Source organism: Passer montanus, unplaced genomic scaffold (genome assembly GCF_014805655.1).
Source record: "Passer montanus isolate IOZ18808 unplaced genomic scaffold, ASM1480565v1 scaffold1, whole genome shotgun sequence".
Taxonomy (NCBI): domain Eukaryota; kingdom Metazoa; phylum Chordata; class Aves; order Passeriformes; family Passeridae; genus Passer; species Passer montanus.
This window is the reverse complement of record NW_024356504.1, coordinates 7013087-7037859: the sequence shown is the minus strand read 5'-3', so window position 1 is coordinate 7037859 and position 24773 is coordinate 7013087. Positions and strand designations below refer to the sequence as shown.

The 24773-nt window shown below is 38.6% G+C and overlaps 1 protein-coding gene across 5 annotated transcripts in view; it reads right to left on the bottom strand.

Moving 5' to 3' along the window:
* The window catches only part of LNPK (lunapark, ER junction formation factor), a 49419-nt gene extending 41684 nt beyond the window's left edge, over positions 1-7735 (bottom strand). For 4 of the 5 annotated variants that reach the window (XR_005626285.1, XR_005626286.1, XM_039696685.1 and 1 more), the window contains exons 1-4: positions 7689-7735; positions 4168-4249; positions 2900-2944; positions 1558-1745 (exon numbers count right to left, since the gene is read on the bottom strand). Coding sequence is in view for 3 of the 5 variants with exons in the window: in XM_039696685.1 (XP_039552619.1) it covers positions 1558-1745; positions 2900-2944; positions 4168-4194 (260 nt within the window). In the remaining 2 variants the exon portion in view is untranslated. The remainder of the gene's footprint in view (positions 1-1557; positions 1746-2899; positions 2945-4167; positions 4250-7688) is intronic. The other variant, XM_039696703.1, reaches the window with a different exon arrangement.
* Positions 7736-24773: the final 17038 nt, after the last annotated feature.

Genomic DNA, 24773 nt, shown 5'->3' with positions numbered 1-24773 from the left:
ATAGCTGAAGGAAAAAAAAATCTGATAAACAGTTGCAAGTCATAAGAGAACAACAGACTGATTCAAAGTGCTCGTAAACTGACATCTAAATCAGAATTTTACAGAGAGCCATCTTGAGAAAAATAAGCAGAACTGGAAGACAAACTCGAGAATAAAAGTCCAACATGTACATTAAAACCACAGCACAAGAAGCCATCACTTTCAAAAATAAAAGCTTTTATTTCTACACTAATTCTAACACACCTATGTGAAAGGAGGATGGTAATACTTCCTCTTTTACAAGCCTTTCCTATCAGCATGAACAAGCCTCACACATTAACAACAAAGACTTTGAAATGCTTGTCCTTAAGAACAAAATTAATTCATATTGCTGCCAAAGATTAATTTGAGCTCTAATTTCTATATTAATCCTTTCCAGTCAAGATCCTGCTGCCCATGTATCTTCTCCACAGGAGTCCACAACAGCAGCATACCAGTATATTATGGATAATGCAGTATGACATACAAACACCATTTTCATCTTGGGGATTTTCCACATGTTACATTATGCTCATCAAATTTGCAAAGCCTCAAATATTCACTTTGACTCTGCCTTTCAAGTCTAAAGCTAAGACATGTATGAACCATGCCTTCATACAAAGGTGCTGTACAAATGGAAGTACTTCTGATCATTTCAGCAAAGTAGTCAATGCACTGTGCTCCCCATGGGTAGGAAAGATGCTCAGTAGGCTGCTCTCACCTCCCGGATGGTCTGGAGGAAGGAGAGGCAGCAAAGCAGCTGTTCAGTGAGGTGGGAGCCCATTTTGTTACTTTTAGGAAAGTAGATGTCTTAGACAACAAAAGCCACTCATCAGGATAAGCAGCCAATCAGCTCAGTGGAACAAATATGTAGGCAATATTTTCTCTAGTTCACATACAACGAAGTCTGTATATTTTCTTGCTGAAGAAAGCATTCAATGATTTTCCAGAAAAACAGCTAATTATGTAAAAGCACTTAGGATGCTGAAGTCCATTCTGTGTTAAGAGTCACCTAACACATAAAGTACATTTCTTCATTCAATCTTGTATTTTTCCCAGGTTTATACTCTACATTTTACATGTGGATGACATACCTTTGGTTACTTCTGTATAGTAATGTTACTTCTCTGTAACATTGTTACATTCTTCTGTACAGTAATGTTACTTTTACTGCGGTAAAAAATAACACCCAAGAAATACAGTAAAAGTAAAACCCTTATGCTTATACTACATTACCTTACTGCTGCTCAGACAGAGCTCTCTAGCCCCAGTATAATTTTGATAAGCTAAGTAGCTTTAGATGTTATTATCTTTTGATGATAAGACTTAGTTCTATACTAAACCCAGACCCAGGAGAGACATTCCCCTCAAAGAAAGTATCTGCCTAACTACTTGAATCTATTTTGGAAGAAAAAAATTCAGCAAGTTATGACATCTCAAGGACTGTCAAAGCAAACCCAAACCCCTGCTGAGATGTATTTTCCATCTCCTTTTATCAAAGAGACAGCAGTTAGAAAATAAAAAGGCATATTTACTTACATCAATGGAAATGCAAAAAATGGAAGTGTCATTGTCAGCCTTGCTGTCCATTCGTCAGGAAGACACCACAAATACACAATTAAGCAAGTAATAAGGTAAAGAAGTGAGGAGTAGAGAAGAAGCCTTCCAACCCATAGTTTCTGTAGCCTCTGATTTTTTTCTCTAAATTCTTCTAATGTCTGTATTTCCTGCAAATAAATAGGGTTCAGTCTTATTAGTGCAATTAGTAAGAGGTTTTACTAAGCTGCCTTTAAATGTTTGCTAAAATCAGCCCTATCAGTCTGTTACTTGATTAGAATAGCCAAGCAACTCTTTGATAAATGACAATATTTGCCCAAAGATAACTTTCATAGCATAAATACTCCACACTAATAAGGCTATGATATGGGCCACTTGCACCTCATTAGCAATTGGTAAGAAAAGTTAAAAACAGCACTTTTTCACATTTTTAATGCATTAGTATATTTGGGACAAGTGAAAAATACCAGTATCTTATGAAAGGCACTCTTTACTATCACATAAGTCACTACTAACCATACTCAGCATTCTAAAGTTTTCATCAGGTACCTGTGGAATGTTAAATGCCTCTGACACTTTTCTACTAACATGTCAAATTGCTGGAACCTCTCCACCATTTTACTTGTTTTCCTCTCAGTACTTTCCTCACATTAACAGAGAAATCATGAACATCTGTATGATGCTTCTGGTATATTAATAAGTGATCAAGCAATGCTCTGCTATGTTCTGACTGTAATTCAAGTGACAACAGAAGTACTCACAGTTTCATTAAAAGGAAAACAAAAATATCAACAGCATATTTCTAAACAGTTAATTTCCCCACAGACTACAGACATCTGTCACAAATGCTGGTGAAAAATCACAATTGATTACTGAACAACCTACCCAGTTATTCTGCCCCTGACCTTACTACCACTAGTTACAACTTCTACACACAAAACCATACACTGAGGCTTTTCTAATCAACCTAAGGAACAGAACTTGGCATTAGTGACATTTTACTTTACATGGGACCTTAACAATTAGTTATAATTGAATTGTGTAATCAAGGCAGCTTCAAATCCATTCCCATTTCAGGCTCTCTAAATAAGTACTTGCCCTGTAGTTTCTCACTATCCATTATATGGTATTGGTATTTTTTAAATGACTAAACAGTAAGGGGAAAAATTATAACAATTTCTCTGATATGCAAAATCTCTACTACTGGAATAATACCAAAATAATTTAAAATTTCATTACAGTATTTTACTAAGACATGGCCAGCAAAAAGGACATATAGTTCTAAACAAAAAATCAAACAAAACACCAAAAAGCAAACACATACCTTATCTATTTTTTCTAATACTTCTACAGTGGAAGGCTTTGCCTGCTTACAAGGGAAAGAAAAAAGATATTAATCCAGTATTTTGTGGATTACTGTACATTAACAGTTTCCCAACAAAAAGACATACTCATAATAGATTAATAAATTATCTATTCTACATAAAGGTAAAACGTTTTCCTACTTTAGTGTGCCAAATAGAAAGGACTGTAATGAATCACTATTTTACAGCTGGCATTACTCTAACCCGAAAGCTCCTCTCCTACATCACAAAAAATGAAAATCTATAATGCTTCTACAGCAGTAATGAATGTGTAGGTAGAAAGCAAAACAAGAACAGAATTGATGAGTGGCAGAAATAGGCAAAACGCAGAGAATACAGAGAGGAAGCCCTAATCTGAGTACTCCAGCTTTTTATTACTATTCATTCCATAGAAGGACACATGGTGTAAATAAATCATAAGCACCTGCAAATAAGGGCTGTCATCACCAGTAAAATTCCCTATAGGAGCAACTGGAAATCCTCCTTCTAGGAATCTTTTCTAATTTCTGAGAATTATCAAGCCACAATCTTTCCCCAGCCTGCACACTACAAATTCAAAAGCCACAGCTCACATTGCATCACTCTGAAAGTCAGTTTCTATTATACAAAACTGACATTCCACCTGAGGTTTCATCTTTAGTGGAGTTTTGTATGGAAGACTGTAGTCAATTGCTAATAAGCAAAGGCAAACCCGGACTCGAGCAACTCACACCTGCCAGGAGAGAAGTCAAAAACCTCATCCCTCTTCTTCCTCATAAACTCAGTACACCACTCAACAACCAATAAAAGCAGATAGGAAGACAGACTCATACAGGAATAAGTAGCACCAAAGCATGTGTTAAAACAGCCAGAAATGTATTCTGCATATACCCATTTTTATCTAGGTCACCAGCCTTTCAAGTCACAGATGCTGCAGTTTCTGTCCCAATGAGGCACCACAAAAGTATTTAGATTTACAGAAAGAGTTAAAACTGTATTTTTTTTAAGTTAAACAAGCCAGCACCAGACTGGTACTGCAAAGGAAATTAAGGACAACAGCAGAGTTTCACAGCTTAGTGATTTAGCAAAGAATACTTTTGGTCATGATATCTCACTACTGGACTTTTAAGTGACATACTTACTAGAGAAGTTCAGCACTATCATTCAGCCAGCATTAATAATCACCATGTCTGAGAGACCCCTGTCTTCTGGACTAAAGGTTATTACATTGTTATACAATGTTACTTACCCTCCATCTTGAAATTAATCCACCCATCTTCTATTGTGGACAAATGCTGGCAGAGCTATCAATCTTCTACAACAATTCACAGCTAGAAATAAAGCATTAAGCACTTAGGAGTAATCTAACAACATAATCAAAGATGCTCAAATTCATTCCAATATCTTAAGAAATCAAAATACTGTATAAAGCCATTGTCTAGCTATCTACCTATGGGCTATCTCTAAATTCAGTTTTCTGATTCACAGGCCATCCTGTAAATAGCTCAGTATTCCTTCTAAGTTGTAACTCTAGACATTCAGCATTAACACCCTGTTAACATCTCATCCTGTTAATGAGAAAATTTCTCAAATAAACGCTCTCATCAACAAGAATGTGCTGTGTGCTCAGTTTTAAGTTCAAAGAACCAGTTTCAAAGATTTCATTTGCTATACAAAAGCACGACATTGGCAGGTCTTCCCTGCACAATTCACAACCCAGTCATCAGCACATCAAATGAGTCTAAAACAGTTCCAAAGGGGCAAGACCAGCTCACTTCACCCTACACAAACCTGGAACCCATGAACAACACTAATTTGATAATCTGGGTCTAAGCTCCTGAAACAAATTGTAGCAACTTCCCATTAGAAGATAGTTGAATTAATTGAACCTTAGGATGGCAGACTTTCTCTCCATCCATTTAACATACAAGTTTTTTACCTATTTAACAAAAAAGTAATCAGTTCAAAACAACGCTGACAGTAAACTAATGCTCAATCCCAACCAGGACTGAAACCTTTTTCATTCCGGAACGAAACACTAACTAACACATATTAAAACAAAGCAGTGATCTAGCTAGACAGAAATACAAGTGATCGTTTTCTTGCTTATTAAGTTTCCTTTGTCCAAAAATTGAAAGATACATTTCAATCCAAATTTGTTTTCAAATTGTCTGAGGAGTTAGAGCAATTAATATGTACAGGACAGGCACTGCTCACTAGCACAAACACTGCTGTAGTCTGGTAACCTCCCCACCTTTTAAGAAAGCCAAGGACTTCAGAACTATAGGCCCTACTGGTTTCAGAAACCAATCCTTAAAGATAAGGAAATCCATATCAGAAATGCCACGAGAACGAAGCTAGAACAGATGGGCAAATTATCTCCACTGCTGCCAAATTAGTAGCACAAAGGGGTGAGATATAGAAAAAGCAATTACCCCTTGGACTCGAACAAATTCTCAAAATAATCACTACTGCAGCAACTCACCTCAGTAAAACAGCAGTCTTTTTTTTTAAACACACAATCCAACAGCAAGAATTTAACACAACTGTGACTTTGCAGATACAGGCGAGCTTTTGCATGATGGGTATTGCAGTAGCTCTGAGCCTACACTTTCTTCCCAGACATTTCTACAGACATAGACAGCTTTTACATTGTTTTGCAATAAAGATACTGTGTCAAATAGCCAATTGAGAAGTCTGTAAAGCCAGCACAAGGCCTCCACATCTAGCTTGTTTCCCTGGGGTTGCCACTGCCATTAGGAGCAATGGTGGCTCTCAGCTGTGGACACAGAGACAAAGAGATGCTCACACGGCCTTTGTGTGTGCCATTTTCATCCAGACCATAGTTTGAGAGCCTCTCCACTAGAAGTGTTAGAGGATCTTTTGGGAACAAATTATCCTGGAGCTGCTGGTGACTCTGACTTATAGCAATAACACATACACAGTGCTATTGCTACACAAGATTTTTTTAAATATCTGGCAAATGCTTGGAAGAGAAACAGGTTCGACAAGTGTCACTGTGCATCTGATTTTACAGGAGCTGTGATGATGACAGGCTTTACAGATGCTGCTCTGCAAGTCTGCAATACTACCAAAACCCCAAAGAGGTATTAAGGGACTAGGGCCACTAGATTCACATTTACAGTTCAGTCACTGAATCCTCAGTGAAGAGCTGGAAAATTTTCTATGATTACTATGGAGTGCCTCAGATGTTTTCCTTCCTCCCTCTCTTCTTCTTGACATGACAACACAAATTGTCTTCAACTGCTTCAAACTCTCCTCCTTCCTCCTCACCTGCCACTCCACATACCTACCACTAATACCAATCCTACCCTTCATGGCAAGAGATTGTCCACAAGTTACTTCCTTCCCATGCTCTAAACAACACATTATTGCATAGGACTTTTCCCTTCTGAAGACTGCACCCTAGCACTGAGCTGTGCATTTCACTGACTAAGCACTAGAGCAGTTGGACCTATTTCCACACGTTATCACAGATGCAATACACATACGTAAGATAGCTGCAACGTCCTAGGCTTAAAACAGACAAAAGAAGCATTAAAAACACCGAATAGAGAAGCTTAAGAAAACACTACTATCAATTTTATCACCTGACTCTCTAAAAAAAATAATTATAGCAGCTCCTCTACTTCCAAAACATTAAAGTTATTTATTAAAAAGCAGAAGTGCCAGACTAAGAGACCAGAGCAGAAAAAGCTTCTCCTTTGAATGAGGCATAAGTCCACTAAGTCATCCACGCCCATCCACCCAGGTGGAGAAAATAGCTTCATGATCTCATTACACTTTTATCAAGTCAGTCTCAAATTTCTTCAGACTTGTTAGTGCTTTAAAGATTAAAAGTTCTCCAGAACTCAGTCTCCCAAGTAAATTTCAATAACTGACATGCTGAAATTCAAGGCTGAATATATTCATTTGTCTTCAAGACATGACATATTACAAAAAAAAAAAAAAAAAGGAAGTTAGAAACTTCAAGGCCTTGCATACAGTCATACAGATCTCTCCCCTTAAGGAATGGGCAGTGCTTTTGAAATAGTTCTTTTTTGCAAACTTAGTTATTCCTCTTTATTTTTAGATATTTATCACTACAAAGAACACAAATTCCAACTTTCAAATTGAATCTCTAGTTCTTCTCACAGGTTCTGGGACCAGAAAAAGTTTCTCCAGCTGAGTGCTGCAGACAAGGAAACAAGGAAAACCAAACCAGGAGCATCACCCACCACCTACTGCCAGCCTGTCCTAGGCCGCCCTAGTTACAACAAAATGCCACACTTTTTTCCATTTAAACTTCAGTTTCGGCTGTTTCCGTCAGGAAGCATCCCACCAAAGTCCTAGGCTTTATAGAGCCTTAATTAAGAAGGCAAATTAGCTCCCGCACGGGCTGCACAGCGGCGGAGCGAGCTCACTTTTGAAAGCCAGCCGCTGCAGCCCGCGCGGGCCCTGCCAGGGAGCCCCGGCTCCTCGGCCCCCCGGCCGGGACAGCACCGCTCCCGCTTCCGGACACGGCGCCGCCGCCCCTGCCCGCAGCCGGGGCTTCCTCCCCCAGGGCCGCACCACGGCCACCCCGGCCCGCGGCCCGGAGGGACAGGGAGGGAAGGAGGGGGCACCTGCCGCCCTGCTCCGCTCCGCGCCCCGGGGCCGGTACCTGCGTGCTCCTACGGGGAGCGCCGGGCGGCCCTCACCCGCCCCCCCGCGCCCCTCTCCCACCGCGGAGCGGCTCGGCCCGGCCGCGCATCCCCCGCCATCGCGTACCTGCCGCGGGCCGGGCCGCGCATCCCGCCCGCCGCCAACGCCGCCGCNCGCTCCGGGCAGTGCCGGGGTGCTTCCGCTCCGGGCAGTGCGAACCGCTCCGCACAGTGCCGTACCCGGCCGTACCGACCGCATCGTACCCGCCCGTGCCGTGACATGCCGTTGCGCCGCTCCCGCCGCGCTCCGCGGCCCGGCCCTTGCCGCTGTGCCCGGCCAAGTCCCAGCGGGCGGTGTCGGAAGGCGCTCACCGCCGGCCCCAGCCTGTCTTCCCGCGGCTCTCGCTGATCTCTGTTACAGAAAATAACGGTGTTTTAAGGCAAAACCGCAGGAACGTGAGGGTCAGATGTCACGGGGCTCCTGGCGGCGGTGCTCGGCAGGGAAGCGGCGCTGACAGAGCCGCCGTGCTGCCCGGGTGCTCCGTCCCCTGAGGGTCGCAGCCAGCGCTGCTCCCACCGACCCCTTCCTTCCAGCCGGCATGTGAGGAGTATCTTTACTTTACAGAGCCACTGACTCTCTTTACATGGAGAGAAGCGGAACTCTGAATGTCTTTAAATCACATTACTGTAATAACAGTGTCCTCTCCCTTGGTGCTGTACTTCCATCCGTTTTCTTACGTCGCTGGCGCCCATCCCTTGCCTCATGCCGAGAGGACACAGGAACAGAGAATAAACACTTGCTCTGTTTGCACCTGAAATGCCCCGTTCAGAAGTTTTACCACTACAGTAACACAAGTGCATGTGCACAGATGTGGAAGAAAGTCCTTCCAAGTGCCTTGTAGTAAAAATTCCTGTGCAAAAGGTGTGCATCTTCAGCTGACCCTGCATTGTTGAACTTGTTGTGTGTAACAGTGCATCATAATACACAGCCTATAAATGTTGGAGTTTTTCCAGTGTGGTAGTTTGACCCTGGTCAGGAAGTAAACACCCACATAACCTCCTGCTCCTTCCCCCTCAGGAAGATGGGGGAGATACTGGGAAAAGTCAGAGAGCTCATGGGCTGGGTTAAAGGAAAGTTTAGTAAGTGAATGAAAGGAAGAAAAAAAAAAGTGATGCAAGGGAAATAACTTACCACCTCCCACAAGCAGACTGATGCCCAGCAAGTCTTCCAGCAACTGATGATGTGGGGAAACAGTTCTCCCACCTTACCACCTCCCACAAGCAGACTGATGCCCAGCAAGTCTTCCAGCAACTGATGATTCTGGAAGACAAACAGTCCTCCCACCTTCTTATTCTGCAATCCCAGTTTTATTGCTGAGAATAACATTATGTGGTATGGAATATCCTCTTGGCAAGTTTGGGTGTGCTGTCCTGGCTGTTTCCCCTCCCAAAATTGTTGCCTTCGCCCAGCCTACTGTCTAAGGGAGCAGAGCATGAGAAAAGGTAAAGCCTTGATGCTGTGCAAGTCCTGTTCAGCAAAGGCCAAAACATTGATGTGTCAGCTCTGCTGTTCTAGTCATGGAATACAAAACAAAGCAGAATATGGGCTGCTGTGAATAAACTTACTTCATCCCAGCCAGACCCTGTGCATGAACTCAAAAAGAATAGGAAAAGATTTTAGACCAGGAGAGGACAAAAAAGATATCCCACCACCTGTCCGGGCAACACAGTGAGCTTCAAGCTTTAAGTGGTAGAGCTGCTGAGTCTGATCATCCACAAGCATTCATTCTTAATCTGGACATTGGCAAGTTGATCTGTTTAGTTCCCACCAGTGTTCAGCATGAATCTTGCTGCTCACATGATTACAGTATCAAATACATAACAACTTTAGGCTGTGAATCATGGTTTGGAACTGGCTTCAATAAACTTTATAAAAATAAAATAATGGGGATCAATTGAGAGCCACTGACTCTACTGGAAATGCTCTGCTATCAATTACAGAGCTCACCTACATATACAGCTTCATTTTTCTCATGGAGGCCTAGACTGTTCCTTCCTTTCCAGTGGAAAAAAGACGCAGTGACTGAGCCTCTCCTACTCTTCAGGTTGCACTCTAGAGCCTTCTACTTAAATCCTTGTAACAATGACTATCACTTTGCTGAGAGGATATCTTTCTTTTTCATTTCAGATCAATAGTCCACTTCTGACTTTGATACTTCAGAGTGCTATGTTGCTGGAGAGATGCTGATTTAAATCCTAATTTTTAAGCTAACGCAATGAAGTGTGCTGACATCTTTTTCCATGATCTAGCATCATATCCACTTAAAAGAAATACAAATAATGACAATACCCTGTTTAAAGGCATTTGGAGATGCTGCAGGCAATACTAGTGTCTCCAAGAATCTGCTGCTTTTTTTTTTTCTTTTGCTTTTTTTCCAGAAATGTCATAAATACTTTCAAGTCACAACAAAATTGATTCCTCTTTCAGGGCTGAACCAGAATTGTGAAGGAGACCCCAAACTCTACTTCTGTCCTTGGGGTCTTTGCAGAGGTGGTTTTCATGCAGGCCACTGCCATGAAGTTCTGATCATTGCTATTCAGTTATGGATCTCTGTACCTGGTAGTTTAATAAAAGCATTGTTAGCTACCATTTCTGAACCTTACATGCAGATAAGCCTCTCAGCTGGGTGGTGTTATACAACAGCATGCAGCTCCCTGCTTGCTTAAGCACCAAGATCTACCTAAAAAAGAAAAAGAATTTATGCCCATATAGCTGCCAAGGATAATAAAACTGAGTATAGAAACATAATTTTGAATCAGCCAGCTTAAAATTTTCATTAATCTGGTTCAAAACTGCCCCCTACAGAGTATTTAAAACTCTTAAATAGATTCCCTTCAAAATCCTTCATTATCAGTGGGATTAGTGTTTAACCTGACTTTGTATAACCACTTTAGCAGCAGAGTACATCTTCAGAATTTTCCCCAGCATCATAGGCAGCATTTAGCACTTTCAGTCCCTCTATATGCAGAACACTGAACAATAAACTTATTTTAAAAATCAAACAATAAGCTTGGTTTAAAATGTTTTGGTCTCTCACCCTAAGACTGCTATTGAGAAGAGTTTTTCCATGGTAACATTTGTAGCATTCCTATATTTTATCAATATATGTAGCCTAGTAGTCCAATTTATTTTCTAAATAAGTGTATGGGTCTGTATATCATTTGGAAAATGCTGTCTGGTTAAGAGGAACTTAGTGTTGCCAAATAGTGTTTGCTTGAGGTTTTTTTTATTTAAAAGAGACCCTTTTGGACTCCTCTGGCTGGTGAAGCCATGTGGGTGCTGGGGAGTTTTAGATGGGGAAACAGAACCTTTGCACATGAGGTGGGTTGCAGCAGATGAAGGTATGTATATAGTCTATATCATGAGCTTCACAGCCCACACTGTGGCTGTGCTCTGTGCATCTCACCCTTTCTTTCACATCCCAGTTATTGGGAATTGGGTGCTGCTGTACGCTGCATTGCTCAGGCTGAAACTGGGGTACCCAGTTACCTGGTGTGCCTTGGCCATTCTGGCTCATTGCTGTACACCACAGGGGACTCCTCAAGGGCACAGCTTCACTCCAGGCCTGAGGTGCAACATGCCCTGTGGGCACCTCTGTGATTAAAGCAAGCCCAAGCTGTTAGGGACACAATCCCAAACTGTTAGGGACACAATCCCAAAGTGTTAGGGACACAATCCTGGCTCTCCTCAGCTCTGCCCTCCACCTGCAAAGCCACTCTGCCACCACTAGTGGAATAAAGGTGGTGCCGGGTTTGGGTGGCTGCAGCATCCTGACATCCCATCCTCACTGGAAGGTACCACAGCCAGTGGTGTTAGTGGGCACCAAAATTTAATCTGGTCAACAATGGACCACGTGTCTTGAGGCCTGGAATCTGTTTCTTCTGCATCTGGAACAGAATGAGTACTTGCTGGTATTTCATAAATGATATACACATAGCAACTGATACACATTTTTTAATGGCCTATGTAATTCAGCTTTGGGGAAAATGTAATTATGATTGTGTATATTTTATTTGTAATATATTTTGAAAAGCAATATAGGAAGAAATTATTTTTTATCAATGCGAGGAAATATGCATGCTATTCATTAATTTTTTGTGGGCATATCTGTAGTAAAAAAAGCCTCTACTTAGCTCTTAACTGATGTGACTGATTATAACTCCAAACTATTTTCTTTTCCAAACTGCAAGTTCTAGTTAGGACTGGGACTGTGAAAAGAGCAAGAGAAAATTGCTTATATTACAAGGGACAGATAGAGCCCTAGTAGAAGGAATTGCTGAGCTGGAAGAAGTTGAGGCCTGAGAGCTGATGTAAATTGGTAGCTGCAAGAAAACTTAAAGTTGGGTTAATCAAATACTTTGTGCTTCATTTTTGGACATTCAAATAATTTCAGAGCATATAAAAAATGGGAAACTCCTAAGCTGGGGTGACTTCAGTGACATATTTTGACAAGATATGCTTTAAAAATGTGTTCCACAGCAACAGCACTGGGAAAGATATCCTAGTTTTGATTTAATTTTTCGTATGTAATAGTATATGCTTCTTGTGATGTTCTGATCCAACTGTAGTACTTGGAGTACTCAGATGTCTGTATTCTTACAGTTGCCTCCAGTTCCCTGAGCCTTTTGGTATCACATAGGGCATTTGAATGCTCCATCACTTTCATTAAGTCCTTTGCTTGTGACTCTTGCCAGAAAAGTATTACCTCAAAAAGAAGTATATAATCCATCAGGTCAGAAGGTGTAATATCAAGCGAAAGGCTCATATAAAAATATCCTAGCAGTTGCATACAGTCATCAGAAAAAGCCAAGATCAACTTTTCCACTCCATAAAGTATTCTTGTCGTGATTAAGATCTTTGCTTTTGGTTCATAATATTGCTATTATTACTACTGCTTACTTTTGTTACTAAATGGCAACTGTTGCTGTTGCTTACTGTTGGTATTGTTACATAACATTTAATAACTATGTAGTTTGTTATTATTACAATTGTTACTATTATTATTTCTATGGTTATTTTACTGATTATTTCTCTGTCACAAATATAAACATTTAAAAGCATTTAATTAATTAATTAAAATATATTTTTTGTTTCAAACCTCTTGGTTGATACCCTTTTATATATTCGGAAGGTAGTCAAGCATAAAGTAGAAATGAGAGGCTCTTCTTAATTTGAGTACTATACATCTCTGACAATATGTTTAGGAACATGGTTAAACTTTGGATATTTTTTGTGACACAATGAATTAGGCAAGTGGTTTCTCATAAAATACTGAAGTAATATGTTCTGCCATTGAGATCTCATGAACAAAAAGAAGTCTAATGTATAATTGTCATATGAGAAGCAAAAAAATAGTTTTGCCTCTGTTTGAGATGTCATGCTTCAGATCATGTATGAAATTCAAAAGCAGTTGTTATTTACATGTAAGTACCTCCCCTTCTGTAATAGGCATGACTTCAGTGAGTAATTTATATTTATAGTTATAAAAATCACTATATAAAAAATAACTCAATGTTCGTTAAAAAAAAAAGAAAAAAAGAAGTAAATCTCTTTCCAAATAAAAGTGTGATTATTCTCACTAAAAATATTTGAGGTATAATACCTAAGTCAGTTACATTTTTGCTTCCTGGAGAAGTTTGCTCTTTAAACAAATTAGAGTTCTGATCCAACAAGATTCCTCCTATTTAATAAACATGTAAGTACATCCTTAAATTTTATTAACATCTATTTTCTTGAAGCTAAATGGAATAAAGAATACTTTCCAAAAGCCTTTTTAATATGGTTGTGCCTACTGGGCAAAGTTGAAACTACCCCATCAAAATGAGGGCCAAATTATGAAGTAATTTGAATGAAACTTCTGTTGACCTTAACAGGATTTTTACTTGATTAAGAATAATGGAATTTGGAACCAAGTAAATGTGATTGAAGGGGTGAATGAGAATGTGCTGCTCTTACTGCAGCAAGCCTTCCTTCCAGGGCACTGCCTGTGTGTGCAGAGCACAGGCAAGTGCAGGAAGGGTGTCCCATTTCTGCTCAACCTGATGGCATTTTAATGCTCTCTTATTAGTCAAGCTGGAGGAGACAGGCAATGAGAAGGAAAGTTCTAATTAGTACATATATTTTGCTTTTGATAAGTGCTCAAATAGCAGATAGAACATTACCTACATTGAATGCATTTCATACATACTCCTGATTGTTACAAGGGCTTACTTTAATGAAGTATTAAATTTGCATATAAAATTGTTTTCAGTAAAGTATGAAGAACTGGATCTGCTAATAAGCCTTGTTCTGGTTGGAAACCAAACGGAACCAAGAGTCCCAGAATGCCAGAAAGAGGACAATAAATATTTCTGGCACAATTTCAAAGGTGCATAATGCCAGACACAGACATGTAAAAGTAATGGCAAGCTCTACAGAGATTATAAAAGAAATAAAATCACAGTTCGTAATTCATAGAATCATGTTAAATTGCAGGCTTATAAACCAATTCTTATAATAAAATCCACATGTAAGAGTATCTGTGATTTCATTCAGTTAAAGATGACAAATATTAGGGCTCCCCTTGAAAGAAAATATATCTTGCAAGCTGAAGGACAATGAACAGTTGCTTTGTGTCCATGTTTAATGGTATAAACTCTGCTAGTCTTTTCATACGTTATTTTCAAATAACTTTTCAAAGAATGTGAAATTTGCAAGTGTTCAGAATTTTTGAACATATTGCAGCTACTGAGTATCCTTTGCTACAACTATTAATGCTTCAAGTTTAGAGAATTTAAGATCTGAAATTACAGTGCTGTCACATGCAAAACGCCCACACAAAATTATTTTCTCATGGTATGTCATACTAATAAATGTCTGAAACAGAGCTTGAATTTATTATATTACAAGGATGTCCAAAATATTCCCTTTCTCAAAATGAATTTATTTCAATAAAAGCATTTAGAAGTTGGACAAAAAGCAGACCTTCTACTGTAATCACTCCAATGACTTCAAATGATAGTATTCAAACTCATTTCAAGCCTCCTTTGGCTACATATAGGTGCTCAAATAAAATTAATGCATCTTGAGTTTTAAAAACACACTTGAGAACTGGCATTTTGGAGCACTGTGTGTTGGGGTTGCATTGAACATTTTCAGGGTACTCTCCACATTCTAAAAATTAATGCATCTTGAGTTTTAAAAACACACTTGAGAACTGGCATTTTGGAGCACTGTGTGTTGGGTTGCATTGAACATTTTCGGGGTACTCTCCCCATTCTGGTTGCAAACTGACCCATAATCAAGCAATGAAAAACAAGGCCAATGATAAAGGTGTAAAGAGTCAAAGGTAAAATGCAGATGAGGCGTGAGGAAAGAGGAGAATTTGGAATAAAACTTCAGGGGTTTAGGCAAAATAAACCAGAATAAAATGCATTAGAAAAGACTGGTTTTCCAGCAGAAGCAGCATATCAATTTGTGTCCTGTTGAGAATAAAGGGAGTTACTAGAAAATACAAATAGCATGTAGTGAAGTCTAGGACTTTTGTTTTAGGGCAAAATATATTTTTTGTTAGATCTGTGTTATTTTATTAAGTGATATACATTTATCAATACTAGATCAGTTATTTCATGCCAGAAAATCAGAAAAAAATTGTGCAATACATTTAATATTTCCAGTGACTTAAATTCTTTATGAGGAATAGTAGTTTTACACATTCATTTAATTATCTTCACTTTAAGAGAGATAGGTGCTAATCTCAAACCTCTTTACCTAAAGTACAATGAAAAGTTAGTTACTCTCATTGTTAGCTGCCTGTCTTAGCAGCTTGTTCTTCAAATCATCACAAGCTCCCTTCATTTTCTCAGGAGTTCTAACACCATAGTGTTAGAGAAGACCAGTAAAAAACAACAATATTTGGCACATTGATAATTAAGTGGTATTGTTTAGTGATGTCTTCTTGATGGAGGCTTTTTGTTTCTTTCCCTGTATATAAGATATATACAGCACTGTTTTATGCTTAAATGACCCATGGCTAGCAAATTAGATCCTAGGATTCCTGGGACCTTCCACAGCACAATTATCCCTCTCCTATTTTATAGTGTACTAAATTATACTTCTCTGATATATGCATTGACAAGTAATAGGCTTTCCTGTTTGAATTGTTTGCTTACTCTTTGATTTACCAAGAAAACTTACAGAAAGGCTTCAGGTGGGATACTGCAAGGAATCTGATTTTCAGCAAGTGCTAATTGTCTAACCTTTGAAAATCAAGGAGGTTTAAAAGTCAAGGGCAGAGGAATTCATTCATACTTAAGTATTTTTTGACCTATGCACCTTCCTATTTTTTCCTAATTTTGGGGAAAATAACTTCTGAAGTATGTAAATTATTTTCCCTTTTTGTTATAATATAGCTTAAAATTAACAGTCAAAATAAATCATTACATTATTGCTGAGAAAAGTGCAGGCACCACACATATTTCTAACCATCTATAAATGCATTCCTACAAAGTTGTTTATTGGATAAGTCTGGCCATAAATTGGCCAGGACACAGAACTTTATATGAAAAAAGCAGAACGTTGAACAAAAACATTATATGTCCATGATATTAGATTTAAAGTAAAGTAACCACAAACTCCTAAACATGAATCCCAAAACTCACAATCTTTATAATGAAAGGAAAAGACCACATCATATAACTGTCTTAGCCAGGCAATTCGGCATTTAACTTGTTTATTTTTCACTTAAACAAAATCCAAATATCTCCAGGGAAGACAATGCTAATAACAAACATAACCACATAAGCTTTGTATATGAAGTTCAATTTTAGCTTTAGTAGGGCAAATCAAATTGGAAATTGTAGTAAAATGCCAGTAAAACTTAATCAAATTCTGTCACACGGATAGATTGGGCATTTTGGTTTTACCCAGTTTGCTCCAGAATTTCAGGTCCGATCCTGAGTCCTGAAATACTTGAATATTCCTTGATAATAATCTTAGCTTTGCAAATAATTTACCCTATTCTTAGTGAGAAAATTCTATCTTAATAGAATAAATCCTGCTTAATGAGTCCATTAGAGAAAATGAAGTATATTTACCTGTTGTTTTTCTGGTGATGTTAAGAATTTCCTTGAGTATGTGATTTCCCACTGGTACAACTGTTGTTGATTTCCCTTAGAAAAAGAGCAGCCTGCTCTTGGAATAGCCACCTACAGGTTACTGATTTTAAAACTCTCCTGAAGACACTTACCTAGCAGAAAAAGTATATGTGTTAGTTAGTTAATTAATTAATTAATTAGTGTATCTCTATAATATAGATAAAACATAAAAAATTCTGTATAGCTATAATAATTCTTTGCTTTTTCACACTGTTCTTAAGTGCTTTTATTACACTGGCATGATCTTTTGTTAACACATTCTTTCATCAATTTAGAAATCATGCTTTCTCTATTCTTTGAGGGTTGCATGAAATTATGCCCTAATCTTTCATCAGTTGTGGTGGGATATTTAACCTGCCTACTTGTTAGGGTTCTACACAGTGGTAGGGGTCCACCTCTAATACAGGACTGAAACTTGCTAATTCCATGACATGCATCTTAATTATTTGACACTTTTAATCTAGTCTTTCAACTCTTGCCCCTCACAGTGTTTGAAGCCTAGCAAGTTTGAACACTAGCACTTATGAAGAATGGCCTATGCTTTGATCTTTGCTGCTGCATTATCTGAACTGTGCATTGGTCTAGGAGATTATCCCATCCATCTAATTTTGTAACACCCATGCCTTCCAAAACAACAGCTTGTGTTGGGTGTCATAGCGAATCAATTCCAGAGATTCTGACTTTTAGGAGTAGAACTTGAGGCATTAAATGGAGGCACTTAGAAGTGAAAATGTTAAACATGTCAAAAATGGAAGATTCCTCTGCTCTAATGTCTTTGGGCATTCGGAGCTTTCCTCACTACCTCATTGCTTTATTGAAAGGTTTTTGTAGTTATTAACTTACATCCCATTGCATACATTTTCACATTTTGAACTAAATTTTGTCTTCAGATGAGCTCTTTGACTTCAGCAGAATTTTGTGTGAGGACATCTACAACCTCTGTGGCAGAGCACAAAGCTTCTCTCTTGATAGGAATCCCAGAACAAGCCTTTCTAAGTTTCAGAGAGATCCTAGAGTGAGAGCTGCCACCCTCATTCTTCACCCCAGCTCTCAAACAAGAGAAAGGGCACTTCCCTGGTGCTCATAACTGTGACAGCACTCATGGCACATATATAAAATATTTTCATTTCCAGAAAGCTCTGTGTCTCATCCCCTTACACATCCACCAACCAACAGTCCCTTCAGCTCACGTTACACCTCCCAGAAAGTCATTTTGGTTAACTGTGATAACACATGGAAGAGCAGGATTGACAGAGGCTGAAACCCCTTCATCCACAGCCCTCAAACCAGACTGGTGCCAAACCAGACTCATGGCACTGGTCACCCACTTTGGGCCTGAGCTGGTCTTGCCCTGCTGTGGTCAAACACTACAAGGGAGACTTTAATTCCCAGCACATGGGGAAAACCACTTATCTACATGTCAGAAAAGGCGTGTTATGAGGAGTTGATACCTAATTAATTGTACTTTTTAAATCTTTGTCTTTGACATGAGAATTCAGTGATCCACCCAGCTGCATACAATTAAGAGCAGCAGTTTGGCATAATAGGGTGAGGAACTTTTAATGGGTGTTTATAGGTTAAAAGCATCAACCTCTCTTTTAAATTAAAAAAGAAGTAGAAGAAATAGTAATTGCTAAAAGATAATTCAAATTCAGAATGCCCTTAGAAGAGGGAGATCTCATCCTGGAAGCTTCAAAATTCCCGGTCTTCAGAAGACCTCTGTGTTCCAGTGGCACCAATAAGGAAAGTGGGAAACTACTCTTTAAAATTTTAATCTGAGAAGAAGAAAAAAAATCAAGTTACCTTAGCATTTTTTAGCTGCTTGATAGGTTAAAAACCTTCCAACAAAAGGGTCTAGATTGAGGTATGTGAGACAAAAACAAATATTTCTCCATAAAATTGCTACACTAGCATAAAGAGAAATACTTAGTAGACTCAAGGTGGGAATTTAGGGAATAGTATTTTTGCTTTTTTAACAGGAAAGACTGTTTAGGCATTTTATATAGGGGGTTCTGCATTTGAGAAGGGATAATTTGCTCTAAAATATGTGGGCAACCAGCCTAAATCCTCTAATTGAGTAGTTTGCTTATAACCCCAGGCCATTAGGTGAATATAAACTATTACAGGCTTAGTAAGAAAATAGTCCCATTAGGATTTTTGTATTTGTATGTGGTTGTGGGTGAGTGTGACTGTTTCCAAAAGGATGGATTAATGAAAAGGTCTTTTTTTTCTGAGTTTGCAAATACTGACACTCTTTGAAATTCCCACACTCAAATTAAGCTGAAAAGTTCTTTATTTCTTATTCAGTCAAAAAAACACTAGATCAAGGCTTAGCTATTAGTTTTGGTGTGAGTTATCTGGGGTAAATCACAGGTATGTTTGCAATCTTTACAAAACAAATATTCCTAGTTAAATAACTAATTCAGGTTTATCCATATTTCTTAAACTGTCCTTAATTTTAAGTGCCAGCCATTAGTGCAACAAAAATTTCCCTCTGGGAAAACCATGGTCTTCCTGGAAGTGTTTTTAGTCTGCATGCTTTGTACATGCGCTTCAACTGCTACTGTTAAGTTGTCACACAGGCTATTGTAGACTCATATTTCTATAAGGAAGGAGACAACTTTATCTGCAGTTTCTTTTAAACCACTAGTATTAACTCTTGTACTTTTCACTGCACATTACATCTCTCTGTTGTATAGTCTCTTTCGTTTCCTGTTCCCAGGCAAATTTTAGTCTATTTTTTTTTTCCCATGGCCACTCTATGAACATAATATAGTAAGATGTTAAGAAGAGGAAGCATATCTTCAATTAAAAGTAATAGTAACAAAAGACCTAGATATAAAGACATGTTAGAAATCAACCCTAAATTCATTGTCAGCTTTCAGCGTTCTGCCTCCTTTTCACAAAACCTGAGAACCAGGAGTTATGAGAAACTAAAAAGTCTATGAAATTAGGAAAGTCCTGTAATAGAGTTAATGCAGGAAAAAGTAAAGAAACATATTTGTGTCAGTGGTGCCTAAACTCCAAGGGAAAAATGTGATGACAGAGATATATCCACAAATTAAATCAAGGAGGGGTTTAAGTAGCTCAGCGTCCCTTGGACTCTAGAAAATAATCACCTAGCAAAAGAAATGCAGTGTTTATAGGAGTTGACCAGTTTATCAATACAGTAGGGGCTGTAATGATTAAAAGAAATAAGCCAAAATCAGAACATTTTTGAACCCAGGCCAAGTAAAACTGAAGTAATGGACTGGAAAAAGAAGCTACACACTGAAAAAAAAAAAAGGTGGCGTCATACAATCTGCTTGCTTGGGGAGTTAGAGGGAATAACCCCAAGTGCAGCTTCCTATAGAATTAATCAACTATGTTTAAAAAAAAATTTTGAATGGTCACTTGGTTTGTACTCTTTCTTTTATCAAAATATTTTAAGTTGATGTTTCTCCATTATACCAGCAATATATTTGTTCATCAAGTAAACTAGTGATAAATAGGTAATCCCTGTTATGAGTGTTTAAAAAAATTAAAAGCACTGCATGTCCAATGAAATAAAACAAAAATAAAACAGAAAAAGCATTGCAATCCAGTCAGGAGGGAGCGCTGTGTGCCATAGTGTGGTGCTCTGACTGTACCTGGAAAATCTGATCTGGACGGCAAAGAAAAGAGTAAAGGCTACAAACTGAGTATTATAATCTGAATAGGTTACCAGGACACTATTTGAGAGAAAACACGAATATTTAAATTTCTTTTAAGGCGATCTTCTTGGCCTCACATTCATTCTTTTCTTCTCACACAAAAAGTCAGGCATTCCTATACCCTCATCCTTCCTGTCCTGTACTGTTTGCACAAAACCTGGGAGCTTGGAAATTCAAGCGTCTCAGGTCTCAGTCCCGTGGCCTGGCTCCACATGGCTCACAGTTACAGCTACAAGCATTTGCAGTGAGAGGGGAAGGTTTATTCAAAGCACCTCTGAAAAGCTACCAATGCAGTGCAGCAGAGGTCTGCCATGTGAAGGTGGACTGTGTTCACTGCAGAGACATCTCTAGAGAAATGATTTACTAAGCTCTTGCACATTGCCACTCAGGAGGTGTGAAATAAGAGGCATATTTACTGGTCAAATTGGAAAAAAGCACATACCTAGTTTGAGGACAACTCTGCTAGTCTTAACTTGTTTGTCGGACAAAAAGCTTAAAGACCGGGGCTTATTTTTCTACTTTAGAGAAAACGACATATTTTTTGCTAATACAAGAGCTTAAATTTTGGTGTTAAAATTTTCAAACATTGGTCAAAGGCAGATACAGGATGATTGGGTGTGAACAGCGTAAGTCTGAGTATCGGGAACAACGGACAGTGAGCTCTTCTAGGAGGTGTGGGAAACATTAGCTCTGTGAAGTACTATTTGCAGCACCAAAAATGAAGACTCAAACTTATATGCAGAGAGTTTGATGGCTGTAATTGCACACATTCAGGTGTTTTCCTGCAGTCATGAGTTAATTTTCACTTGCTCATTTGTTTTTCCTCTTCTGCCATCAATCTCAGCCTTCAGCACCATTTTAGGCTCTATCTTTTGCCATAGACCAACAGAGCTGGTGCCGTGGTTTGTCTCTAGAGAAAATCAGAAAACTGGACACTGAACCCTGAACATAAAAATAATGAATGTTTTGACTTCATCAAACACCCTTGAATTTCCTGCCAAAGAGTACAAAGAAGCCATGCTGGCAATGGTTTTCTGCAAGAAGATTACTGCTCTGAGGAGTCTGAGATCTCACTTAAGAGTTGTCACACTCTTCCCAGAAGAGAAAGAGGACTGTGAGCACTCATCAATTTGCCTCTGATTGCACTCCTGAATTTCTCAGTCTCTGGTTCTTCCCATCCATCTGACCAACTGAGAAAAAGAGCTCTGCAGTGATGCAGAAATGTCTCCGTTGGATGCAGATGTCTCAGTTGTGACACCAATGTCTCTCTCATTCAGTTTTGCTGCCACCACCTTTCCTATTGCCCACAGTGCCATACACAGTTTGGCTGTCTCTAAGGTCACAATTGAGATAGTACAGCCTTCAAAGTATGGGACAGGATTTTTCAGATGTACTTGGACAAATTCTCCTCGGCAGCATTTGAATCCTTTCTTCCAGTTGCACTCTTGACTGTCCTACTATAAATATTTTCAAAACAGGAAATTTGGTCAAAATATTGCAAAATACCTGCAGTATTTGTATGTGTGAGGATCAGGTTCCATATGCAAATGTATCAAAATTTTCTAAGAGGCATTAATTTTTCGAGAAGTCTGAATCAAATCATAATAATCAGTTAGCCTTAGAAAGTAAATATGATGAAGCAAAACATAATAGAGGCAATGGAGACTAAATTTTGTTGAGAAAATAATAGAAATTTATTTCCTTCAGAGGTTTTATGAAGGGACCTCCAGATGCTGAATACCTTTGAAAATCAAACTACATCTCACTGTGAAAAAATACATTTAGTTGCCTTCTCTCATTTACCCCATATAATTTCTCAGCAAAGGTTGCTGCAGACAAGCTAAAACAAAAATAAGTGTCAGCTATCAATGTTTTTTTTAGTTTAAAACATGTATAACAAAGCAGTGACATGGAAGGGATGAAGATTCATGAACAATTTCTAATAAATCCTCCACTCTATTTCTACAGAATTCCACATTATTTTACCCACATTATTTTCTACATTATTTTCCACAACTACCCAGGGATGAGTTTCAGCTGTGTGTAAGTGGAGGGAGCCCTGGAGCAAAGCTGGTTTGGTGGTTCTGAGCAGGTATGGCTGTGCAGGGACATCCTCCATGGGACGTGCTGTCTTTTAGCAACTGCTGCCGTCCATCTGTGATCATGTTCCACTCTTAATCTCTTTTGAGACCTTTTGACTCGAAATCTTAATGTCATTGTAGCTTTAAACTGTTCTTTGGGATTATGTTTAGAGAACAATGAATTCACAAGAGAGTTGATTTTAAAAGTACAGGCTGGGCATAAACCTTACCTACTACGTAGTCATATTGTGCATACAGGAACTGTATCTAGCTTAAACCCAGGGAAGAAAGCCCCAGGATCAAAGCCAGACTTTGTAGACATATTTAATTATGTATTACTGGTAAAGCAATAAAAGCTTACAATATGGGCTCTATTCACAAAAAGGACATTGTTTTGTCATGTTCTTCTTGTAAATTCCTTATGCATGACTCAAAGTGTCATTTTACATGAGATTCATAAAGACAAATGTCAGTTCTACATGGGTGTACCAATGTGTTACAGAGTTTAATCAAAAGCAAATGTGTATGCTGAAATCATATGTGTCATTAAGAGCATTTTTGCCATAAATCGAAACTCCTATTATGGACAACAGACTGAGCTCCTATGCCATAAAGCTGCACTAGGCCTTCTGCATTTCCTGAGAAAGTTTACCAAATCATTTCAAAATGCAGTTATGAAACACGGTGCTCTATAAGGGAACTATTATCTGAGGGAGGTACTTCAGGAAGAGTCTACATACTTAGAATTTGTATTTCCATTTCAGGTACTGTCAGAGAAAAAGGTCTTTAACAATGTATGGCACTAGAGATCATCGAAAGAGTTCAGGTTTAGTCTTTATAAAAAAAAGTTAAAGTAGCTGGTGGGTCAGAAGCTTTGGCTGAAAGAATTAGGAGGTATGTTATTGGGGAAAGAGTTAAAGGCCAATAAAACAAGGATAGGTAGATGTTGGAGTGTCATGAAATGGAACACTGACGAAATGCTGAACAGTAACTTTCATAGCTATCACAGGGAGGCATCAATGCATCACAACTGCATTGGAAAAAGAACTAGAAAGCTTGCTTTTAAATGTTGCTTTACGGCAGTAGTAAATGCAAATAACATAGAATCATTTATAGTATTAATTACAGAAACAATAATGGTCAAAGATGAACTTACAGGAAATAGAAGTGCTATAATAAGTCTTCATGTAGCACATATAATCTCCCAATTTATTATGCTTTATAACCCTACATCACCTAATTTATGTTAGCAAATAAATCAGAATTTACTGTTAAAGAAATACAAGTAAGTAAATAATAATGAGATGAAGATTACCAGGAAAAAATCAGCACCTGAAAGGCACAAGGACGCATGGCTTGTCTAGATTTTTAATGCATAGTTAGAAAATCTGAAAATATCACAGACATCCAGGAAGCAAACTGATAACATATATTCAAAAAGGAAAAGCAAGCACTTGTCACTGTGTTTTGTGAAATACTTTTTCTATCCTGCTTTCCTCATGTATTACTGACGTGTGTTGACTCTGCAAATGAAACTGCCTATTGTGAAAGAGATACCCAGGGAAAATCAGCTAGTTCCAAAAGGTTATTAATACTAATGAATGGTACTTGACTCTTGGAAAGCAAAAAGGACTCAGAATTAGATTCTTACCTCTGATCTACATCTTGGCTGATTCCACTATATGGTATTTTATTACAAAACGGAGCAAAAGCCAGATTCTTGATTCCACTTGCTGTTTCTCTTCATCTATCTTTTAATTGTTTAGTGGACTTTAAAATTTAAATTCTCTTGCCCACCAATTTTGCCATTTTCCCCCATGTTCTTACGGGGGGAGATATTTGCCCCACAGTTGAACACCACAGGGTTCATACTCCCTTAACATACCACAACAATCCTTTCCTGCCATGACATCTCCCTCTTCCCCACCATGTGTGTTTCCCCAGATTGAGAACTGTTAGGACAGAAAAATGTTTTAAATAGTGATAGTGATCATCTTCCATCTATACAGAGAAAGATTCAAGTCCAGACAGCTTTTCTTCATTTATGGAGCTGAAGACATGATCTTGGTGAATAAAAGTAATTCCCTACTGCCAGTGAAGAGGTGAACTGATCCCTGCATTTACCCACTGAGGGCTTTTCTTGCAGCTTTATTATACAATTGTTACCAGCAGTGAGTTTTCTTTCACTTGGATAACCCAAGTTTGAGGTTCCTGCTGAGCCAAGCCAGACAGAAACTAGGGTGT